A 22,419-nucleotide genomic window follows, 5' to 3' on the forward strand; every position below is an offset into this window, starting at 1 on the left:
CCTACATACTATAATGAGATCCAATGTATGATTTGTACAAACAAAAAATAGACAATACAGCAATGCTAATTGTAATGACACTGTTAGTGAGGTATTAAGTTAACAACTCTGTACGTTTAATTTTGTGGTTCTAGAAGGCAGCTGCATGCATAATGACAACTTTTTTCTTCTTTTTTTTGGAGTCTTTTCCACCTGAGAGGCGGTGCACACCTTGGACATGGTGGTCAGTCAATCACAGAAAAAATACACTGTAGAACAAGTCAGTGCAAAGTCTAAATTGAAGTTTGAGACATAAAAACAATTACAAATTGAATTTAGTTGAATTTGGAGCAACAAATATTTGAATGGGGACTTATTGTATTTACTGTCCTTACTTTCAGTGGACACATCTCATAAATGTTTACATACAAAGCAACATAAAATATGTATACAGTTTTCTGTCATATTCACTGCTAAATTAGTAATGTATTTCACCTAATAGCACATATTTACATAAGCTACACTTTGGAAATAGATTATTTGACAAATTGAAGATGATTTTATTAAAAATCTATCCCTTTTCACCTTAGTAGTATTGCATTATTGGCAGTAGGCGGCGCTGTTAGACTATGTAATCAGAATGTGTGTGCGTAAAGAATCATTTGGCCCCACTTGCAGTCAAAAGAGGTCGACGAGCGCACGTCAAAAGCTTCATTCTTCCATGAAAATGGTGCATCTCATGGATTGTTATTTTCTATACAATAGAAAACATTGAAATATTATCAGTAGATTTAATATCAGTGGTTTGAAATCTCCCTGCTAAATAATGGCAATATGTGGCATGAGAGGACAATGGCTGGAGAAGTGGATTTCCTTTTGTCTCCCGCTGCTGATTGTTTTTCATCCTGAAGCAATCTCCGCTCAAATAAGGTATTCCATTCAGGAGGAAATAAAAGTGGGAACTGCGGTTGGAAATGTGGCCAAGGACCTCGGACTGGATGTCGGGAGGCTGCTGGACAGAAATCTTCGTGTGGTGTCGGGAACAAAGCAGGACCAGTTCAAGGTAAATCCGAGGGATGGGGTTCTGTCCATCCACCAGAGATTAGACCGAGAGGAGCTGTGCAGAAACACCGTGCCGTGCATCACCAACGTCAAGGTGGTCGTGGAAAATCCTCTCGAGATGCATCAGGTCCTCGTGGAGGTACTTGATGTGAATGATAACCCACCAAGATTTCTTGATGATAACTGCACTTTGGAAGTGCTGGAATCCGCCCTTGTTGGATATCGACTCCAGGTGGAAGGTGCCCAAGATTTGGATGTTGGTTTGAATTCTATACAGGCATACAGGCTGAACCACAACACATTTTTTCACCTGGAAACTGAAGAGTTTGGTGAGGACGGGAAGGTGCCGTTCCTTGTTTTACAGCGGCCTTTGGATAGAGAGAACACTGCGCAACACCACTTAATATTAACAGCTGCAGATGGGGGCAAACCGCCAAAAACAGGTACTATCAATATCACTGTTATTATATCTGATATAAATGATAACCCACCAGTGTGTGGCAGACAAAAATATTCCATTACAGTGAAGGAGAATGCACCAGTAGGGACATATCTGCTGACAGTGAATGCATCAGACAGCGATGAGGGACTGAACGGTGAGATTGAATATTTTTTACGGAGTAAACTAAGAGGACTCCCCGCCGTACCTTTTGATTTGAACAAAAAAACTGGTGAACTAACAATCAAAGTGGGTCTAGATTTTGAGGAAAGAGAAGTCTTTGAGATGAAAGTCCTAGCATCTGACAAAGGCGCAGTGTCTCTTTCCACGCAATGCAACGTGGTGGTCTACGTCGAGGATGTGAACGACAACCGACCAGAAATAGACATCACATCGCTCTCTAGTCGCATTCCAGAGGATGCCCCTCGTGGTACAGTGGTTGCACTAGTGGGGGTTAATGACCTGGACTCAGGGGTGAATGGACAGGTGGTCTGTAGTGTGCTGGACCACTTGCCATTTGACCTCAAGTCATCCCCTGATGGACAATCATACTCTCTTGTCACTAAGGATTATTTAGACAAGGAGAAAATGCATGTGTATGATATTACAATAACTGCCAAGGATTTAGGGACACCCCCCATGTCATCTACCAAGGTGGTACATGTAGATGTACTAGATGTTAATGACAATAGTCCTTTATTCACTGAAAGCCCTTATACTTTTTATGTACTGGAAAACAATCAAGCAGGACAGTCTTTGTTTTCTGTAACTGCCACAGACGCTGATGGGGGGGGAAATGCAGCAGTAACCTACTCACTCCAACAAAAAAGTCCAGCTGTGACATCATTTTTAAATATAAATGACGTCACTGGTGCTATTTCAGGATTAAAACGTTTTGACTTTGAGACAGTGAAAAGTTTCCAGTTCCAAGTAGTGGCCACAGATGGTGGAAGTCCTCCACTGAGCAGCAATGTGACAGTGAACGTGTTCATTCTGGATCAGAACGACAACGCCCCAGTCATCCTGTATCCAATCAGCTCCAACGGTTCTGCTGAAGGTGTGGAGGAGATTCCCCGCAATATGAAAGCAGGAGACTTGGTGACTAAAGTCAGAGCCTATGACGCTGATATAGGATATAATGGCTGGTTACTGTTTTCACTGCAGCAAGTCACTGACCACAGTCTCTTTGCTTTGGACCGCTATACGGGCCAGATCAGAACACTTCGCTCATTCACAGAGACAGACGAAGCTGAGCATCAACTGCTCATACTGGTCAAAGACAATGGCAACGTTTCACTCTCAGCAACAGCTACTGTGACTGTCAAACTTGTGGAGCCCAAAGAGGCTTTTGCAGCTTCTGATGTCAAACGTGCAGCAGCAAACGTGGACGAGGAGGACGACAATGTGACTTTTTATCTCATCATCACTTTGGGCTCAGTCTCGCTTCTCTTCATCATCAGCATCATCGTGCTGATTGCCATGCAGTGCTCCTCCAAATCCACTGAGTACACTTCCAAATATCTCCAAGACACTAATTATGATGGGACACTGTGTCACAGCATCCAGTACAGATCAGGAGACAAACGCTACATGTTAGTTGGACCCAGAATGAGTATTGGCTCTACTATAGTCCCAGGCAGCCATGCCAACACTCTGGTGCTCCCCGACAGGAGACAGACTTCTTCTGGGGAGGTAAGACTTCATGATTTTGTGTGATGCATGTGTAAATCTCTGTATATCTTGTATACTCTGTATATTTTGTGAATATTGTCACATGATCAGTGGTTTGTTGCTTAATTCGGACCAGGAATGATCAGAACCTCCTCTCATAGTAAGGAAAAGTGCATCATTTTACAAACTAAGATTATAGGGTGAAAAATACAGGCCTACTGGTTATTCATGTTAACGTTTCCGTCTTGTACAAAGAGTGCATTTATGGGTACTTGACAAACTACCCATGAGTGCACAGTTGTTGCAGTCCTTTAAAAAATCCATGGATGTGCTTTGTTATTACAGTGTTTTTAATTGTTTGAATTATTTCAAACATTTGTAGTCCAAGTATAGTTTTCAGATGAAATCAAAGTGCCATGCTGGGTTGGCTCTTTGTCTGGCAACTGAAATCGCTGACCTTGGTGCTGAAATTCATTCTTTGTTATAAAGTATTACGAGAAACCAAATGGGGAACAGCATTGGTGGGAAATTAAAGCCGGGAGAAAGCTGCAGTAATATACCCTGTTTTGCTTTTTGTGACTATTTTTTTCATACTAGATTACACAGTAAGATACTCCATTCACATGTAAACGCTTGCAGTATAGTCATCAAATTACTTTGCTTGAAGGCTATTCACCAAAGGAAAATAAAGCATTTTTACCTGTGCATCAACAGAAAACAGCTACAAACTGTAAATAAGCAGATGTGCTTATTTAGGCCACATATAAGGCCATTTAGTATGAATTTGATGTTCCACAGCTACACTTCTCGTGGCAGTCCACTAGGTGTCAGTGTGGGCCTGGAGATGAAAATGATGACGACGTACGCTGGTCCGGCCCATCATCATTGATGGAATTAATTTGTCCGAGGGCGTGCAAGTCGTGCGGCTCAAGTAAGAATGAACAGTGGTGAACATCTAAAGGTGGAGGTTCGTTTTTCATGGTTCAAATATGACTGATTGTGGAGAGGAGGTCTGACGACAAGTGGATCGCTTCATATGCATGAAAGGAAGCCGTTTTTTGTTTTTTTTTCTTGTCAATGATGGCTCTCCGAGGACAAAGACACCAAGCGTGCTGCTGGTGGGTCGCCGTGATTGTCTTGGTTCTTGGGAGGAGGATTTGGGCTCAGCTTCGATACTCTGTTCCAGAAGAAGTGCAGGTGGGGACCACAGTGGGAAATGTCGCCAAGGATTTAGGACTGGAGGTTCGGACTTTGGCCGAGAGACGGTTCCGTATTGTTTCGGGTCCGAATCATGCGTTATTTCACCTTAAACAGAACAATGGGGTTTTGTATGTGGAGAAAACGATAGACCGAGAGGAAATCTGTCACGGGGCTAAAGTGTGTTTGATCAATCTGAAAATAGTTGTTGAAAATCCGCTGGAAATCCACTACGTGGGCGTTGAGATCACGGATGTGAACGACCACCCACCAAGCTTCCCAGAAAGCGAGCAGAGGCTGGAAATAGCAGAAAATATTCCACAAGGTACTCGTTTTCAAATCCATTCTGCTAGAGACCCTGATGTTGGCCCACATTCCGTCCGATTTTATAAACTGAGCTCAGTGGATCTTTTTGAAATTGAAGTGAGGGACAGTGAAGAGGACAAGATACCTTTTTTAGTCTTGAAAAAATCTTTGGACCGGGAGCAGAAGTCAGAACACAATTTAGTTTTAACTGCACTGGATGGAGGCAGTCCTCCTAAATCTGGTAGTCTTAATTTAAGCATCATTGTGTTAGATGCAAATGATAACAGACCTGTGTTCAGCAAAGATATTTATAGTGTCACACTTGAAGAAAATGCTCCTATTGGAACGCTTGTAGTGGGATTGAATGCCACAGATGTAGATGAAGGGTCAAACAGCGTAATAGAATACTCATTAGGGAAAACACAAAAGAAGAAAGTACATGACACATTTCAATTAGACAGCATTACTGGTGAGATCAGAGTGAAAGGTGTAATTGATTTTGAGGACACTGAGATTTACAGATTAGATGTACAGGCATCAGATAAAGGCCAGCCACCCTGGACATCTGAAGGTAGAGTTGTGATAAAAATAAAGGACGTGAATGACAACAAGCCAGAAATGGAAGTGACGTCACTACTCAACATTGTCCCTGAAAATTCAAAGCCCGGCACTGTCATCTCTCTTATTAGTATCACAGATCACGACTCTGGAGTAAATGGGAAAGTTATTTGTCAAATTGCCGGAAATATTCCGTTTGATTTAACACCTTCCATAGAAGAGAATATGTACTCTCTTGTCACTAAGGCTCTTTTGGACAGAGAGAGTGTGAGTAATTATGACATCACAATAACAGCCAGTGACTGTGGTGACCCTTCACTCTCTACTGTGATCACATTGAAAGTCAGAGTATCAGATATAAATGATAACAAACCAACATTCAGCCACAATCCGTATGAACTGTATCTAATAGAAAATAACACTCCAGGTGCTCCAATATTGTCTGTGAGTGCTGTTGACACTGATCAGGATGAAAATGCAGCAGTTACTTACCATATTGTGAGGGGGGATGGGCAGCCAGGTGACATCACGTCGTTCCTCAACGTCAATTCTGAAAATGGACAAATATCAGCGTTAAAAAGTTTTGACTTTGAGACATTGAAAAGTTTCCAGTTCCAAGTAGTGGCCACAGACGGTGGAAGTCCTCCACTGAGCAGCAATGTTACAGTGAACGTGTTCATTCTGGATCAGAACGACAACGCCCCAGTCATCCTGTATCCAGTCAGTTCCAACGGTTCTGCTGAAGGTGTGGAGGAGATTCCCCGCAATATGAAAGCAGGAGACTTGGTGACTAAAGTCAGAGCCTATGACGCTGATATAGGATATAATGGCTGGTTACTGTTTTCACTGCAGCAGGTCACTGACCACAGTCTCTTTGCTTTGGACCGCTATACGGGCCAGATCAGAACACTTCGCTCATTCACAGAGACAGATGAGGCTGAGCATCAACTGCTCATACTGGTCAAAGACAATGGCAACGTTTCACTCTCAGCAACAGCTACTGTGACTGTCAAGCTTGTGGAGCCCAAAGAGGCTTTTGCAGCTTCTGATGTCAAACGTGCAGCAGCAAACATGGACGAGGAGGACGACAACGTGACTTTTTATCTCATCATCACTTTGGGCTTGGTCTCGCTCCTTTTTGTCATCAGCATCATCGTGCTGATCGCCATGCAGTGCTCTAAATCTACAGAGTACACTTCCAAATATCTCCAAGACACTAATTATGATGGGACACTGTGCCACAGCATCCAGTACAGATCAGGAGACAAACGCTACATGTTAGTTGGACCCAGAATGAGCGTTGGTTCAACTATAGTCCCGGGAAGCCATGCCAACACCCTGGTGCTCCCTGACAGGAGACACACGTCTGGGGAGGTAAGAAGTACATTTTTACATAGTGATGTGCACCCATATGATTTCAATGTGTGGAATTCGATCCTCTTTAAACTTTTTTGTGTGTTTGTTAAGAGCAAAAAGTTTTGTTTTCAACAACTTGGTAGAAAATGCTAAACAGAGTCATTGTGTTGTTTTGTCCTTTGAAAACAGAAAAGTATGCAATGCATTTCTCTTCATGGTTTTGCATTGTTATCTTGAGAACATTTCAAGTTTTAAATTTCCTCAGTAAACACTTTGCTGCTCTGATAGTTCCCTGATAATTTCTCGCATGTACAGTATATGTTTTGTAGCATTGCCGAGTGGGGTTGCACAATGGCCTAGTGGTTAGCATGCTGGCTGCGCAGTGAGGAGATCCAGCTTCGTATCTCTGTTGGAATATCTCTGTTTGGAGTTTGCATTTTCTCTCTGTGCGTGGGTTTTCTCCGGGCTTCCTTCCACAGTCCAATAATATTCATGTTAGGCTAATTCAGTGTGTCTGAAATAGTGGGGCAAGCCCCCGTGAAAACATTTCTGTTCCCTGGGGGGGAATGACAAAAAATAATTGAGAACCACAGGGCTAATTGGAGATTCTAAATTGTCCATACAGGTGTGAATGTGAGTGTGAATGGTTCTTTGTATGTGCCCTGCAACTGGAAGCCGGCCAGTCGAGGGTGTAGCTCGCCTCTCGCCCAAAGTCAGCTGGGACAGGTTCCAGCTTACTTGTAACCACAATGAGGACAATGGGCATGGAATATGGTAAATGGATTCTGATATTATTACCATATAAACCTGTGTTCAATTTGTTGAAGATGTGAGCAATGTTTTTGCAACAAACCTACTGATCAATCTATCTATCGATCCATCTAGCCACCATCTATCTACAGCAGGGGTCACCAGGTGAAATACAAAATGTGAGTTGTGGATACCAACATTTTGTTAATGTTCTGATAAAATAAGCATATTTGCTTTCTTTGGGTTGAAATAAGCTATGAAAATGTTACAAAAATGAGTAGCTCTTGGCTGTTTTCATTTTGTATAAGTAGCTCTCACAAGAAAAAAATATTGGCGACCACTGATCTACAGTGTCAATGCACTGTAGCTATCTATACATGCTGTCCATGTCACTGTCCGTGGTTCTGAATGATTGTGCACAGCAATATGGTGACGCACAATTGAAGCGACAGTTGAGGGCACGTTGGTGTTTGTCAATATTTGAATGATTCTAAATGAATAAACAGTGATTTATTGTATTTCACACACCAGACTCCATATGTATCTCATGGATCTCTATATGGTTTTGAATTCATTTCTATGTTGTATTTTTTCTCAGGGAAGTGCCCTAAAAAATTAAATTGTGCTGAGGTGAAGTTTGACTGAGAAACCTGTAACTAAACAGAGCCAATGGTTATCTTTACTGCATGACAGTGCCACCTAAGTGTACTATGAAATTAACAATTGTTCACTTGCTGTATTACACAAATGGTTTATGAATGGAGAGCAAATGTCCATTGTAGCACAGAAACTAAATGACAACAGCTCACAAGCACTCTGGTACAATCCTTAAAGTCATGCTGTGATTCTCAGAGACCATAATGAATCTTAACCACTAGGTGTCAGTGTGCTACTACTACAGGGTGATAAACTGTCGGTGGGTTCTTCTGCGCCTTCTCGAGCCGTTTTGTTGAAGTCATCACAAAGGAGACGCCTTCACCGCCTTCACCGCCTTCACCAGAGGCGAGTTTTGCTGTTGTGTCATTCCAGCATTTTATTGTGTGATAGGATACATAGAAGTAAGGTATCTTGTATTTTTGGACGTTTAATTTATTTGGTAATTTTGGAAGGAACTTTGGAATCCAATCCCAAAGGATGGAAGCAGGAGGACAAAGACGAGGACTGCAGGCTTGGTGGGTCGCCTCTTGTCTTTGCATCATGCTGGCTGGTTTGGAACGGGTTGCAGCACAGATTAAATATTCCATCGCGGAGGAAGTCAAAGTGGGAACCGTGGTGGGGAATATCACCAGGGATCTAGGACTGGACATTGCCTCTTTGGTGGAGAGACGTTTTCGCATTGTTTCAGGGCCAGAGGGGGCTCAGTTTGAGGTAAATGCGAGCAATGGCGTCCTGTGCGTGCGTAAAACTATCAACAGAGAGGAGCTTTGTGAGGACATCTCGCCTTGTTTGATAAATATGAAATTAGTTGCTGAGAACCCCATGGAAATACACCATGTAAGTGTAGAAATCCTTGATATTAATGATAATTCGCCCACTTTTCAAGAGGGAGAGAAGATTATAGAAATATCAGAATCCACGCTGCCTGTAAAGCGCTTCCAATTACCAAGCGCGCACGATCCAGATGCCGTCGCTAATACAGTACGTGTGTATAGATTAAATCAAAATGAATATTTCAGCTCCCAAATAAGAGAGAGGGGAGATGATAAAGTGCCATTTTTAGTTTTACAGAAGCCTCTGGACAGAGAAAAGCACAATGAACACAAACTAGTGCTGACCGCAATTGATGGTGGAAATCCACCAAAATCTGGAACTCTTAATGTCACAGTTATTGTGCTCGATTCAAATGATAACAGTCCTACATTTACACAAGAAGTATATTCCGTAACAATATCTGAAAATGTGAAGCCTGGCACAAGTGTCATCAAGGTTGAAGCAACTGATCTTGACGAGGAATTAAATGGAGATATTGAATATTATTTCGGTGGAGAACTTGACTCTAAAATCTATGAAATGTTTGGCTTGGATAAAGACACTGGTGTAATAAGCGTAAAAGGCCAAATTGACTATGAGAAGGTGGATGTTTACAAGTTAGACGTTCATGCAACAGACAAAGGACAGCCTCCAATGAGCACTGATTGCAGGGTGATTATTAAAATAATTGACGAAAATGACAACCAACCGGAAATAGATGTGACATCCCTGTCAAAAACGGTAGCGGAAGATTCCAAACCTGGTACTGTGATTTCTCTTATAAGCATCACAGACAAAGACGTCGGTTTGAATGGTAAAGTCATATGTAGTCTTTCACTAAATGTCCCATTCGAATTAAAACCATCGTTTCAAGACAACATGTACTCACTGGTTCTGAAAGACAGATTGGATCGAGAATCAGTTTCATATTATGACATCACATTAACAGCTACAGATTGTGGCCAACCTCCTCTGTCCAGCTTTAAAATTCTGCATGTTGACGTGTCAGACGTCAATGATAATATTCCTACATTTTTGCACAATCCAATCCAACTTTATTTGTTGGAAAATAATATGCCAGGTAATTCCATTTTTTCTGTCACTGCCTTTGATAAGGACCTGAATGAAAATGCAGCTTTGACTTATCACATTGACAGAGGAGAGAGTCAAGTTAAAATGTCAACATTTTTAAACATTAATACAGAGAATGGAGACATCTCAGCACTAAAAAGTTTTGACTTTGAGACGCTGAAAAGTTTCCAGTTCCGAGTCGTGGCCACAGACGGTGGAAGTCCTCCACTGAGCAGCAACGTGACAGTGAACGTGTTCATTCTGGACCAGAACGACAACCCTCCAGTCATCCTGTATCCAGTCAGCTCCAACGGTTCTACTGAAGGTGTGGAGGAGATTCCCCGCAATATGAAAGCAGGAGACTTGGTGACTAAAGTCAGAGCCTATGACGCTGATATAGGATATAACGGCTGGTTACTGTTTTCACTGCAGCAAGTCACTGACCACAGTCTCTTTGCTTTGGACCGCTATACGGGCCAGATCAGAACACTTCACTCATTCACAGAGACGGACGAGGCTGAGCATCAACTGCTCATACTGGTCAAAGACAATGGCAACGTTTCACTCTCAGCAACAGCTACTGTGACTGTCAAACTTGTGGAGCCCAAAGAGGCTTTTGCAGCTTCTGATGTCAAACGTGCAGCAGCAAACGTGGACGAGGAGGACGACAATGTGACTTTTTATCTCATCATCACTTTGGGCTCAGTCTCCCTCCTTTTCGTCATCAGCATCATCGTGCTGATCGCCATGCAGTGCTCCAAATCTACAGAGTACACTTCCAAATATCTCCAAGACACTAATTATGATGGGACACTGTGCCACAGCATCCAGTACAGATCAGGAGACAAACGCTACATGCTAGTTGGACCCAGAATGAGTATTGGTTCTACGATAGTCCCAGGAAGCCACGCCAACACTCTGGTGCTCCCTGACAGGAGACACACTTCTTCTGGGGAGGTAAGAAAACCATAATAGACATTTTTCCTGGAGTGATTACTTGCAATAAAAGTTATGTGTGTCTTTTAGGACTTCAGTGCGTGGTCAAAAATGTTTGTGTGTCTCTTAAGAGCAACAATTTTTCCACATCTTGCTAAAGGTTAATTACATTTGTTTTTTGACGTTTTGCAAAGGCAATTCTTCCATGGTGCTGAATTGTATTGGTTTTCTTGTTTGCTCCTCATGATTCTTTGCTGATTTTCTGCTTCAACATTGAAGCTTAAATTCATGTGAGCAATGTACATGCTTCTTGAAAAAAAAAAGTCCTTTTTTTTTTAAATGATGAGTACATGTTTATATTTTTAGGGCTTAATCTCTTTTTTTTTAATTGCATCTTATTAAAGTATTTAATCAGTGTGGGAAATCGTCCCTCCATTAGCACTTACCAATTTCTGCATTTGATTATTTATCTTTTTATATCTTGTTTTTGATTAACTAAAAACTAATGCAATGGAAATAGTGGCCCACGAAAATAATCAAATATGGTAGGTATAGGCGTAGATTATTGTACAATTGCATGATGGTCATGAGCTTTGGGTAGTGACCAAAAGGACAAGATTGTGGGTACAAGCGGCCAAAATGAGTTTTCTCCGTAGGGTGGCTGGGCTCTCTCTTAGAGAAAAGGTGAGAAGCACTGTCATCTGGGAGAGAGTCAGAGTACTACCGCGACTCTTCCACATTGAGAGGAGACAGATGAAGTGGCTTGGGCATCTGGCCAGGATGCCTCCCGGACACCTCCCTGTGGAGGTGTTCAGGGCAAGTCCAACCGGTAGAAGGCCTCAGGGAAGACCAAGGACACTTTGGAGAGACTATGTCTCCCAACTGGCCTGGGAACGCCTCACTATCTGTCGGGAGGAGCTGGACGAAGTGGCCAGGGAGAGGGAAGTCTGGGTCTCCCTGCTTAGGCTGCTGCCCCCGCGACCCGATCTCAGATAAACTGTAGAGGATGGATGGATCGATGGATTATTGGATGATTTGTTTGCACAACAGCACATGTGTGTGAGTAAATGGCCAAAGCTTGTTTAAGTATTTATTACTAATAATAATGATAATAATAACACTAATAATACATAATTAGGAGTGGTTGTGCACAATGTGTTCGGTGCTTTTGTTTAAAACTTCAGACATCGTCCTTTTACAGCATACTCTGGCTTCCCATCTGTTGTTAAACTGCCTTGCATGTGCAACCATTTTTTGGCAACATTTATGTTTATAGTTTTGTCGTTGTTTTACACTAATATAAGGCTGTAAATCACTTCTAACTAATAGCGCAAACCTACAACTTGTCACGTGAAAGATAAAAGTCGAGGTGCATTGTGGAACATGTAGTTTAGTGTCGGTGTGAGTTATAAAAGGGCGTCTAATTAACTGTATTTTGAAGGAATCCCGTTGTTTTAAGTTTGTTTTGAGCACAGTAAATGATAAAGTGGGCGAATATGCGGAATTTGACGCATTTGTCACAGTTGGATAATCCTTAAATATATTATTCTGTGCAGTATATATGATACGTATGTGTTCTTTCGTATACAATAATCGTTAACAGGTCCGAAGCAGCCAGACTGCCTTAGCTCCTCTGGGTGTCAGTGTTACATTAGAAACCAAGAGGATATAGTACTGTCCCTCCCCTCTAAATCTTTTGTTTGAACCTGACACAAACACAGCCTGCATTAGAGTCATCTGCGTTACATTGTGTAGGATCTTCACGCACGACGCAAGATGACTTGGATTTAAAGAATTATTGCCAGCTTTGAGTTTTGTGTAAGCGCATGTTACTAATCAGCTATGAGGTCCCGTGTTCCTTTTAATTTTGCTCTGCTTCTGCTGCTGGCAACACGGACTTTTGCAGAAATTCGCTATTCGATTCCCGAGGAGGTAAAAGATGGCACTATTGTTGGGAATGTTGCCAAGGACCTGGGCCTTGATGTCAGCTCTCTGGTTGATCGACGGTTCCGAGTGGTTTCAGAATCAAAGGAGGCCTTTTTCGAGGTAAACCAGCACAATGGGGCGTTGTATGTGAACAAGAGAATAGACAGAGACGAGTCCTGTCAGGGCCGCGGCGCCTGTCTCATTGAGCTGAAAGTTATCGTGGAAAACCCTTTGGAAATACATTATGTAGTTGTAGAAATCACCGACGTCAACGACCACTCTCCTGGTTTTATTGAAAAAGAGCAAACATTTGAAATAGCAGAGCACACGCTGCCGGGGAAGCGATTCCAGCTGCATGCAGCACATGATCCTGACGCAGGGATGAACTCCATACGCGCCTACACTTTGACGTCAAATGAACATTTTGAAATAGATCTCCGCCAGAGCGATGAGGATAAGATTCCATTTTTGGTGCTGAAGAAATCTTTGGACCGGGAACAGAAGGACACACACTGGCTGGTGGTCACAGCAGTAGATGGAGGTAAACCTCCACGATCAGGCACTCTAAATGTGTCCATTATTGTCCTCGACATTAATGATAATAGACCCATGTTTAGTCAGGATACTTACCAAATTACAATAACAGAAAATGTTCAAATTGGCACTTCAATATTTAAAATGAATGCAACAGATCCAGATGAAGGTACTAATGGAGAAATTGAATATAGACTTACAAAGACATTGAAGAAAAATGTGTACAACGTGTTTGAATTAGAAAAATCAAGTGGAATTATTAAAGTAAAAGACATAATTGACTATGAAGAAAATAATATTTATAAATTAGAGATTGAGGCATCAGATAAAGACACACCTCCTCTGACAGGTGAGTGTAGAGTCATTATAAAGATAAAAGACATTAATGATAATCCACCAGAAATAGAAGTGACATCACTGTCTAATAAAGTACCTGAAGACTCAAAGCCTGGTACAGTTATTTCCCTCATTAGTGTGAAAGATAAAGACGCAGGTGTGAATGGTAAAATTATCTCCACCATAACAAATGATGTCCCTTTTGAATTAAAGCCTTCCTACAAGGAAAACATATATTCAGTTATCACTAAAGAATATTTGGATAGAGAGGAGGAGTCACAATATGAAATCAATATAAAAGCTACAGACTGTGGTGAACCTCCTTTATCAACCTTTAAAACCCTTAACATTCAGATATCAGATGTTAATGACAACAGTCCATACTTTCAACAGAACCCTCTAGAATTCTACCTGACTGAGAACAATGTGGCTGGGAATTCTATTTTCTCTGTAAGTGCCATAGACAAAGATTTGAATGACAATGCAGTTATTTCTTATCACATTGTGAGAGAGGGCCGTCACAATGACATCATGTCTATGCTGAATATTAATTCTGAAAATGGACGAATATCAGCGTTAAAAACGTTTGACTTTGAAACACTGAAAAGTTTCCAGTTCCAAGTAGTGGCCACAGACGGTGGAAGTCCTTCACTGAGCAGCAACGTGACAGTGAACGTGTTCATTCTGGATCAGAATGACAACCCGCCAGTCATCCTGTATCCAGTCAGCTCCAACGGTTCTGCTGAAGGTGTGGAGGAGATTCCCCGCAATATGAAAGCAGGAGACTTGGTGACTAAAGTCAGAGCCTATGATGCTGATATAGGATATAACGGCTGGTTACTGTTTTCACTGCAGCAAGTCACTGATCACAGTCTCTTTGCTTTGGACCGCTATACGGGCCAGATCAGAACACTTCGCTCATTCACAGAGACAGATGAGGCTGAGCATCAACTGCTCATACTGGTCAAAGACAATGGCAACGTTTCACTCTCAGCAACAGCTACTGTGACTGTCAAACTTGTGGAGCCCAAAGAGGCTTTTGCAGCTTCTGATGTCAAACGTGCAGCAGCAAACGTGGACGAGGAGGACGACAATGTGACTTTTTATCTCATCATCACTTTGGGCTCGGTCTCCCTCCTTTTTGTCATCAGCATCATCGTGCTGATCGCCATGCAGTGCTCCAAATCTACAGAGTACACTTCCAAATATCTCCAAGACACTAATTATGATGGGACACTGTGTCACAGCATCCAGTACAGATCAGGAGACAAACGCTACATGCTAGTTGGACCCAGAATGAGTATAGGTTCTACTATAGTCCCTGGCAGCCACGCCAACACTCTGGTGCTCCCTGACAGGAGACACACTTCTTCTGGGGAGGTAAGAAAAACATTTCTATTGTAATGATTTGCGTAACAAAAATATCTTCTGTTGTCTTATGAGAGGTAAGAATTATCCTACTTTGTTTACATGCTAAAATTGCTAATAAAGGCACGCATACAAATTTACAACATGATAAATAGCCCTGCAGTCTCTATATTGTGGTTGTGACGCTGCTGTGTTGATCAGGACACTTTTAAAAAAGGCATTTGGGATCTTAATATTTTTTTCTGATTAACAGATTTTAATAAATGAAGAACTCCAATGTGATTGAGTTGCTTTTTTGAGACCTTGGTAGCAAAAGGTTTTATGTTCCAACACTGTGAAATAATTATCATCCTGGTACTGGTCATCATGTTGAAGTTGTGGTGGACTTAGACAGCATTTCCACATTTACGCCAGTTTCATGGATTGTATTTCAGCTGAGCCCACATAGAGTTTGGTGCTGTCTATGGTGCTGAAGGTCTGTCAGGAGCCAATGCATCTATTTGAAGACATACTTGGAATGTGGTCTTTCACAAAATTGTTGGTGTGCAGTGTATGCTGTCAGTTGCTGTTTTCATATGTAGCCAACATGTATTTTCCATATTCTATACATTTTTGACATACCCTTCGAAACAGACACGTCATTGAGCAATGCAATACAATGTAAAACTTTGGGCCCCAATGCAAATGCTGCTTTGAATAGTTTACCTTTCTAAAGACATAATTCTCAAATCTGACTGACAATCTCAATAGAGAAGTATTCATTTGAAAATGTATTCATCAGTGTGGCTGTTTTTTGGCAATGGGTGCACAAAGTACACAAAGATAAATATTGTTAATATTCGGCGACCCTTGAGCTCCACAAGACAGTGTGTGAGTGTGTGACACCTCAGTGTGATACAGTGCAATTCTTTTCCACTGATATTTGAAAATGTTAGTAAACAAGATTGTCCACTAGGTGTCAGTGCTATAAAATAAATGACGCGTCAGTCAGACAAGCCTGCCCCTTCTAAAGAGCGTCATTGCTCGATTCCAGTACAACGAATATAATAGCTCGGGGTTCTGATGGGTAGTCATACGACCGTGTTTTATTGACTTATAATCACTCGATAAGGAGAGAGGAAGAAATAGTCAATTATGCTGTTTTAATGTGTTGCGCAAAAGAAGACAAAAGAAGAACACAGATCAAGATGTATTGGACGCACCCTCTGTTTTTTACTCTCCTGCTTTGTTACGGGGACTTGATTGCAGCACAGCTGAAATATTCCATTCCAGAAGAGGTCAAAGTGGGATCTATTGTTGGTAATGTTGCAAAGGATTTAGGCCTCGACGTCAGCTCTTTAACGAGCAGGAGGTTCCGCATTGTGTCCGGCGCACAGGACGCGCTGTTTGAGGTAAACCCGAACAATGGACTTCTGTTTGTGCACAAACACGTCGACCGCGAGCAGCTGTGTGACAGGAACACCGTCTGTATGGTGGATCTTAAAATCGTCGTGGAGAACCCACTGGAGGTCCACTATGTCAGTGTGGAGGTAACTGATGCCAACGACCATGCACCGAGCTTCACCGAGAAAGGGAAGATAATAGAGATAGCAGAAAATACATTATCTGGTGCAAGGTTTCAGTTACCAGGCGCAAGAGATCCAGACATTGGAATTAATTCAATCCAGCGTTATATATTAAGCCAGAACGACCATTTTCAACTTGAAATTCGGCATAGAGGTGAAGATAAAATTCCTTTTCTTGTTTTGCAAAAGCAGCTAGACAGAGAGCAGAAAATAAATCACAGCTTGGTTCTGTCTGCTATGGATGGAGGCACCCCTTCAAAATCAGCAACCATAAACGTGACTATACATGTGCTTGATATAAATGATAATAGACCTCTTTTCTCTAAAGAAGTTTATTCTGTTGTATTGCAAGAAAACACAGTATTAGGCACGACTGTAATTAAATTGCAAGCTACTGACCTGGATGAAGGAGCTAATGGGGAGGTGGAGTATGCATTTGGAGAGGACATGAATGTAGAGGTGACACGTCTTTTTGGTCTGGACAGAAATCTAGGAGAAATTCGAGTTGAAGGGCAAATTGACTTTGAGACATCTGATGTTTTCAAAATAGATGTGCAGGCGTCTGACAAAGGTCAGCCTCCCATGACAACAGACTGCAGAGTCATCATAAAAATTCAAGATGTAAATGACAATAAACCAGAGATTGAAGTGACATCCATTACCAGCACGGTCCCTGAAGATGCAAAATATGGGACCGTGATTGCACTCATCAGTATCACTGATGTGGACTCTGGTCCTAATGGTAAAGTCATCTGCAGCCTAACAGGAAATGTACCATTTGAATTAAAGCCGTCCTTTAAAGAAAACATGTACTCATTAGTGACTAAAGATGTATTAGATAGAGAAACAATATCAAGTTATGACATTTCAATAACAGCTTCTGACTGTGGTGAGCCTCCTCTTTCTACAGTCAAAACGGTCAGCATCCAAGTTAAAGATGTGAATGATAACATCCCAGAATTTCCCCACAACCCTTTAGAGTTATATTTGACAGAGAACAATGACGCTGGTGCATCGGTGTTTTCTGTGAAAGCATTTGATAAAGACTTAGACAACAATGCTGCTGTGTCTTATAATTTAGTCAGGCAGGGGGGTCATTCTGACATAACATCTTTCCTCAATGTCAATTCTGAAAATGGACAAATATCAGCTCTAAAAAGTTTTGACTTTGAGGCACTGAAAAGTTTCCAGTTCCAAGTAGTGGCCACAGATGGTGGAAGTCCTCCACTGAGCAGCAACATGACAGTGAACGTATTCATTCTGGATCAGAACGACAACCCTCCAGTCATCCTGTATCCAGTCAGCTCCAACGGTTCTGCTGAAGGTGTGGAGGAGATTCCCCGCAATATGAAAGCAGGAGACTTGGTGACTAAAGTCAGAGCCTATGACGCTGATATAGGATATAACGGCTGGTTACTGTTTTCACTGCAGCAAGTCACTGACCACAGTCTCTTTGCTTTGGACCGCTATACGGGCCAGATCAGAACACTTCGCTCATTCACAGAGACGGACGAGGCTGAGCATCAGTTACTCATACTGGTCAAAGACAATGGCAATGTTTCACTCTCAGCAACAGCTACTGTGACTGTCAAACTTGTGGAGCCCAAAGAGGCTTTTGCAGCTTCTGATGTCAAACGTGCAGCAGCAAACGTGGACGAGGAGGACGACAACGTGACTTTTTATCTCATCATCACTTTGGGCTCGGTCTCGCTCCTTTTTGTCATCAGCATCATCGTGCTGATCGCCATGCAGTGCTCCAAATCCACAGAGTACACTTCCAAATATCTCCAAGACACTAATTATGATGGGACACTGTGTCACAGCATCCAGTACAGATCAGGAGACAAACGCTACATGCTAGTTGGACCCAGAATGAGTATAGGTTCTACTATAGTCCCGGGCAGCCACGCCAACACTCTGGTGCTCCCTGAGGGGAGACACACTTCTTCTGGGGAGGTAAGAAATTAATTTTCCAGTAGCAATGTCTTGCAATATAATTTCTGTGCACTTTCGTGACTTCATTGTGTGGTGTAAAGTTGTTTGCATGTCTATTTGGATGAGAATTGTTTCGTTTTATTCATAATAACCACTTGGAGAAATTTTATTGTTGACTTAACATTTTCAAAAGCCATCTTTTCTATGGTGCTGAATTCTGTTGGTCACCTTGTCCCAATGCTCCTTTGCTGCTTTTCAGCTTCAAAGTAGAAGTTTAAATTAATGTGAGCAATGTGCAGGCTACTCTATGACAGTGATGTTTTTGTTCAAAGTTAGTAGTAGGCCTATACATGGTATGGGTTCCTAATTGTGAAGCCTTAGCTTGATGCTCCCACTCCTCTGCTTGCAGCAGCCTGAAAAAACACACAGGAAACTCTTCTTCTTTGTGTTCAATTTACTTTCAACACGCAAACAATATTCTAACATGACAAAAATGCAAAATGAGAGTATGTAAAGACAACAAAGAGAGAGTTTAAAAAAAAACTGTGTGGCTCCACTCCACTATTCCTGACGATCCTACTTCCGGGTTCCATCGCTATAGCTCCTCCGGGTCAAAGTAATTCAAGCTGTGCATACAGGTATATTACAAAAAAAGCCCAAACATTTAATTCGATATCCGAATGCTATAAGAAATTGTACAGCTCAAATTATCCACACACACAGCGCAATGAATTAACTTTTAACTTACTGTATATATGAACTATCAACATTTCACTTGTAAATAATGTAAATAGCCCCTTTTTAACTGAATAAAGCTAAATCACCTTTTATCCCGATATGAATTAACTTAAAGAGTATTTAGGCTCGTACACATAGTTTTTATTTTTATGCGGCTTAATCTCACTTTTTTGTTGCATTCTATTAAAGTGTTTTCTCTTATTATATTTAGCACGTTCGTTGTCTTTATATTTAATTTGGATCGAGGAACAACTAAGGTATTAACATACTGCAGTAGAACGGGAGAAGCATCAAATTTACTGAATAATTACTTTGGAACAACAGGACATCCATACATGCAGATGTAAATGGGTAAAGCTGGGTGAACTATTTTATAATAATAACAATAATATATTTCAAAATATATTGGTGGTTGAGTACACTGGATTCTGTGTTTTGGTTTGACACAGCAGATGTTCTATCATAACACACATATATCTGGCTTCCCGTCTGTTGTTAAACTGCCTTGCATGCTCTTGCATTTGTTGCCTAGCGTTTTTGTTTAGTTTTGTTGTTCTTTTAACCAATATACGGCTTTAAATGCGCTCTCAGTAACAGTCATAGCTACAAGTTGTCACGTGGCTGATGAGGTGCATTGTTGAGCATGTAGTTTATTGTAAGTGTGGGTTATAAAACGGCGTATAACTAATTGCATTTTAAAGGAATCATGTGTTAAGCTTATTTTGGGCGCACTAAATTATAGTAGGGTGAATGTGGAATTTGACACATGTGTTCCAGTTGGACCATTATTGAAAATATTTAGTAGCCTAAGGGGTTTTATGTGCTTTTTTCGTGTGCAGTGGTGTAATTGTCAACAGCTCCGAAGCAGCCAGACTGTCTGCGCTCCTCTGGGTGTCAGTGTTACATTAGAAACCAAGACAACACACTGTCCCTCCCCTCTAAATCTTTTGTTTGAGCCCGACACAGCATACGAGTCGTAAGCGTTACATTGTGTAGGACCATCACGCAGGACACACAAATGACTTGGATTTAAAGAATTATTGCAAGCGTTGAGTTTTGCTTAAGCGCATGTTGCTAATCAGCAATGGGGACCTGTGTTGTTTTTAATTTTGCTCTGCTTCTGCTGCTGGCAACACGGGCTTTTGCAGAAATTCGCTACTCGATTCCCGAGGAGGTAAAAGATGGCACTATTGTTGGGAATGTTGCCAAGGACCTGGGCCTTGATGTCAGCTCTCTGGTTGATCGACGGTTCCGAGTGGTTTCAGAATCAAAGGAGGCCTTTTTCGAGGTAAACCAGCACAATGGGGCGTTGTATGTGAACAAGAGAATAGACAGAGACGAGTCCTGTCAGGGCCGCGGCGCCTGTCTCATTGAGCTGAAAGTTATCGTGGAAAACCCTTTGGAAATACATTATGTAGTTGTAGAAATCACCGACGTCAACGACCACTCTCCTGGTTTTATTGAAAAAGAGCAAACATTTGAAATAGCAGAGCACACGCTGCCGGGGAAGCGATTCCAGCTGCATGCAGCACATGATCCTGACGCAGGGATGAACTCCATACGCGCCTACACTTTGACGTCAAATGAACATTTTGAAATAGATCTCCGCCAGAGCGATGAGGATAAGATTCCATTTTTGGTGCTGAAGAAATCTTTGGACCGGGAACAGAAGGACAAACACTGGCTGGTGGTCACAGCAGTAGATGGAGGTAAACCTCCACGATCAGGCACTCTAAATGTGTCCATTATTGTCCTCGACAGCAATGATAATATACCCATGTTTAGTCAGGATACTTACCAAATTACAATAGCAGAAAATGTTCAAATTGGCACTTCAATATTTAAAATGAATGCAACAGATCCAGATGAAGGTACTAATGGAGAAATTGAATATAGACTTACAAAGACATTGAAGAAAAATGTGTACAACGTGTTTGAATTAGAAAAATCAAGTGGAATTATTAAAGTAAAAGGAATAATTGACTATGAAGAAAATGATATTTATAAATTAGAGATTGAGGCATCAGATAAAGACACCCATCCTCTGACAGGTGAGTGTAGAGTCATTATAAAGATAAAAGACATTAATGATAATCCACCAGAAATAGAAGTGACATCACTGTCTAATAAAGTACCTGAAGACTCAAAGCCTGGTACAGTTATTTCCCTCATTAGTGTGAAAGATAAAGACGCAGGTGTGAATGGTAAAATTATCTCCACCATAATAAATGATGTCCCTTTTGAATTAAAGCCTTCCTACAAGGAAAACATATATTCAGTTATCACTAAAGGCTATTTGGATAGAGAGGAGGAGTCACAATATGAAATCAATATAAAAGCTACTGATTGTGGTGACCCTCCTTTATCAACCTTTAAAACCCTTAACATTCAGATATCAGATGTTAATGACAACAGTCCATACTTTCAACAGAACCCTCTAGAATTCTACTTGACTGAGAACAATGTGGCTGGGAATTCTATTTTCTCTGTAAGTGCCATAGACAAAGATTTGAATGACAATGCAGTTATTTCTTATCACATTGTGAGAGAGGGCCGTCACAATGACATCATGTCTTTGCTGAATATTAATCCTGAAAATGGACAAATATCAGCGTTAAAAACGTTTGACTTTGAAACACTGAAAAGTTTCCAGTTCCAATTAGTGGCCACAGACGGTGGAAGTCCCCCACTGAGCAGCAATGTGACAGTGAACGTGTTCATTCTGGATCAGAACGATAACCCTCCAGTCATCCTGTATCCAGTCAGCTCCAACGGTTCTGCTGAAGGTGTGGAGGAGATTCCCCGCAATATGAAAGCAGGAGACTTGGTGACTAAAGTCAGAGCCTATGACGCTGATATAGGATATAACGGCTGGTTACTGTTTTCACTGCAGCAAGTCACTGACCACAGTCTCTTTGCTTTGGACCGCTATACGGGCCAGATCAGAACACTTCGCTCATTCACAGAGACAGACGAGGCTGAGCATCAACTGCTCATACTGGTCAAAGACAATGGCAACGTTTCACTCTCAGCAACAGCTACTGTGACTGTCAAACTTGTGGAGCCCAAAGAGGCTTTTGCAGCTTCTGATGTCAAACGTGCAGCAGCAAACGTGGACGAGGAGGACGACAATGTGACTTTTTATCTCATCATCACTTTGGGCTCCGTCTCGCTCCTTTTTGTCATCAGCATTATCGTGCTGATCGCCATGCAGTGCTCTAA

The 22,419-nt window shown here is 41.6% G+C and overlaps 1 protein-coding gene across 6 annotated transcripts in view; it reads left to right on the top strand.

The window, feature by feature from the left end:
- Window positions 1–719: 719 nt before the first annotated feature.
- Window positions 720–22,419, top strand: part of LOC129189671 (protocadherin alpha-C2-like) — a 174,846-nt gene continuing 153,146 nt past the window's right edge. For 2 of the 6 annotated variants that reach the window (XM_054791617.1, XM_054791629.1), the window contains exon 1: window positions 8,312–10,816. In XM_054791617.1, coding sequence (XP_054647592.1) covers window positions 8,453–10,816 — 2,364 coding nt within the window. In that variant the 5' untranslated portion in view covers window positions 8,312–8,452. Of the gene's footprint in view, window positions 3,173–4,067; window positions 6,587–8,311; window positions 10,817–12,507; window positions 14,972–16,017; window positions 18,481–22,419 lie in introns of those variants that run through there. The other 4 variants (XM_054791615.1, XM_054791619.1, XM_054791623.1 and 1 more) reach the window with 4 other exon arrangements.

Source organism: Dunckerocampus dactyliophorus, chromosome 11 (assembly GCF_027744805.1).
Source record: "Dunckerocampus dactyliophorus isolate RoL2022-P2 chromosome 11, RoL_Ddac_1.1, whole genome shotgun sequence".
Lineage (NCBI taxonomy): Eukaryota > Metazoa > Chordata > Actinopteri > Syngnathiformes > Syngnathidae > Dunckerocampus > Dunckerocampus dactyliophorus.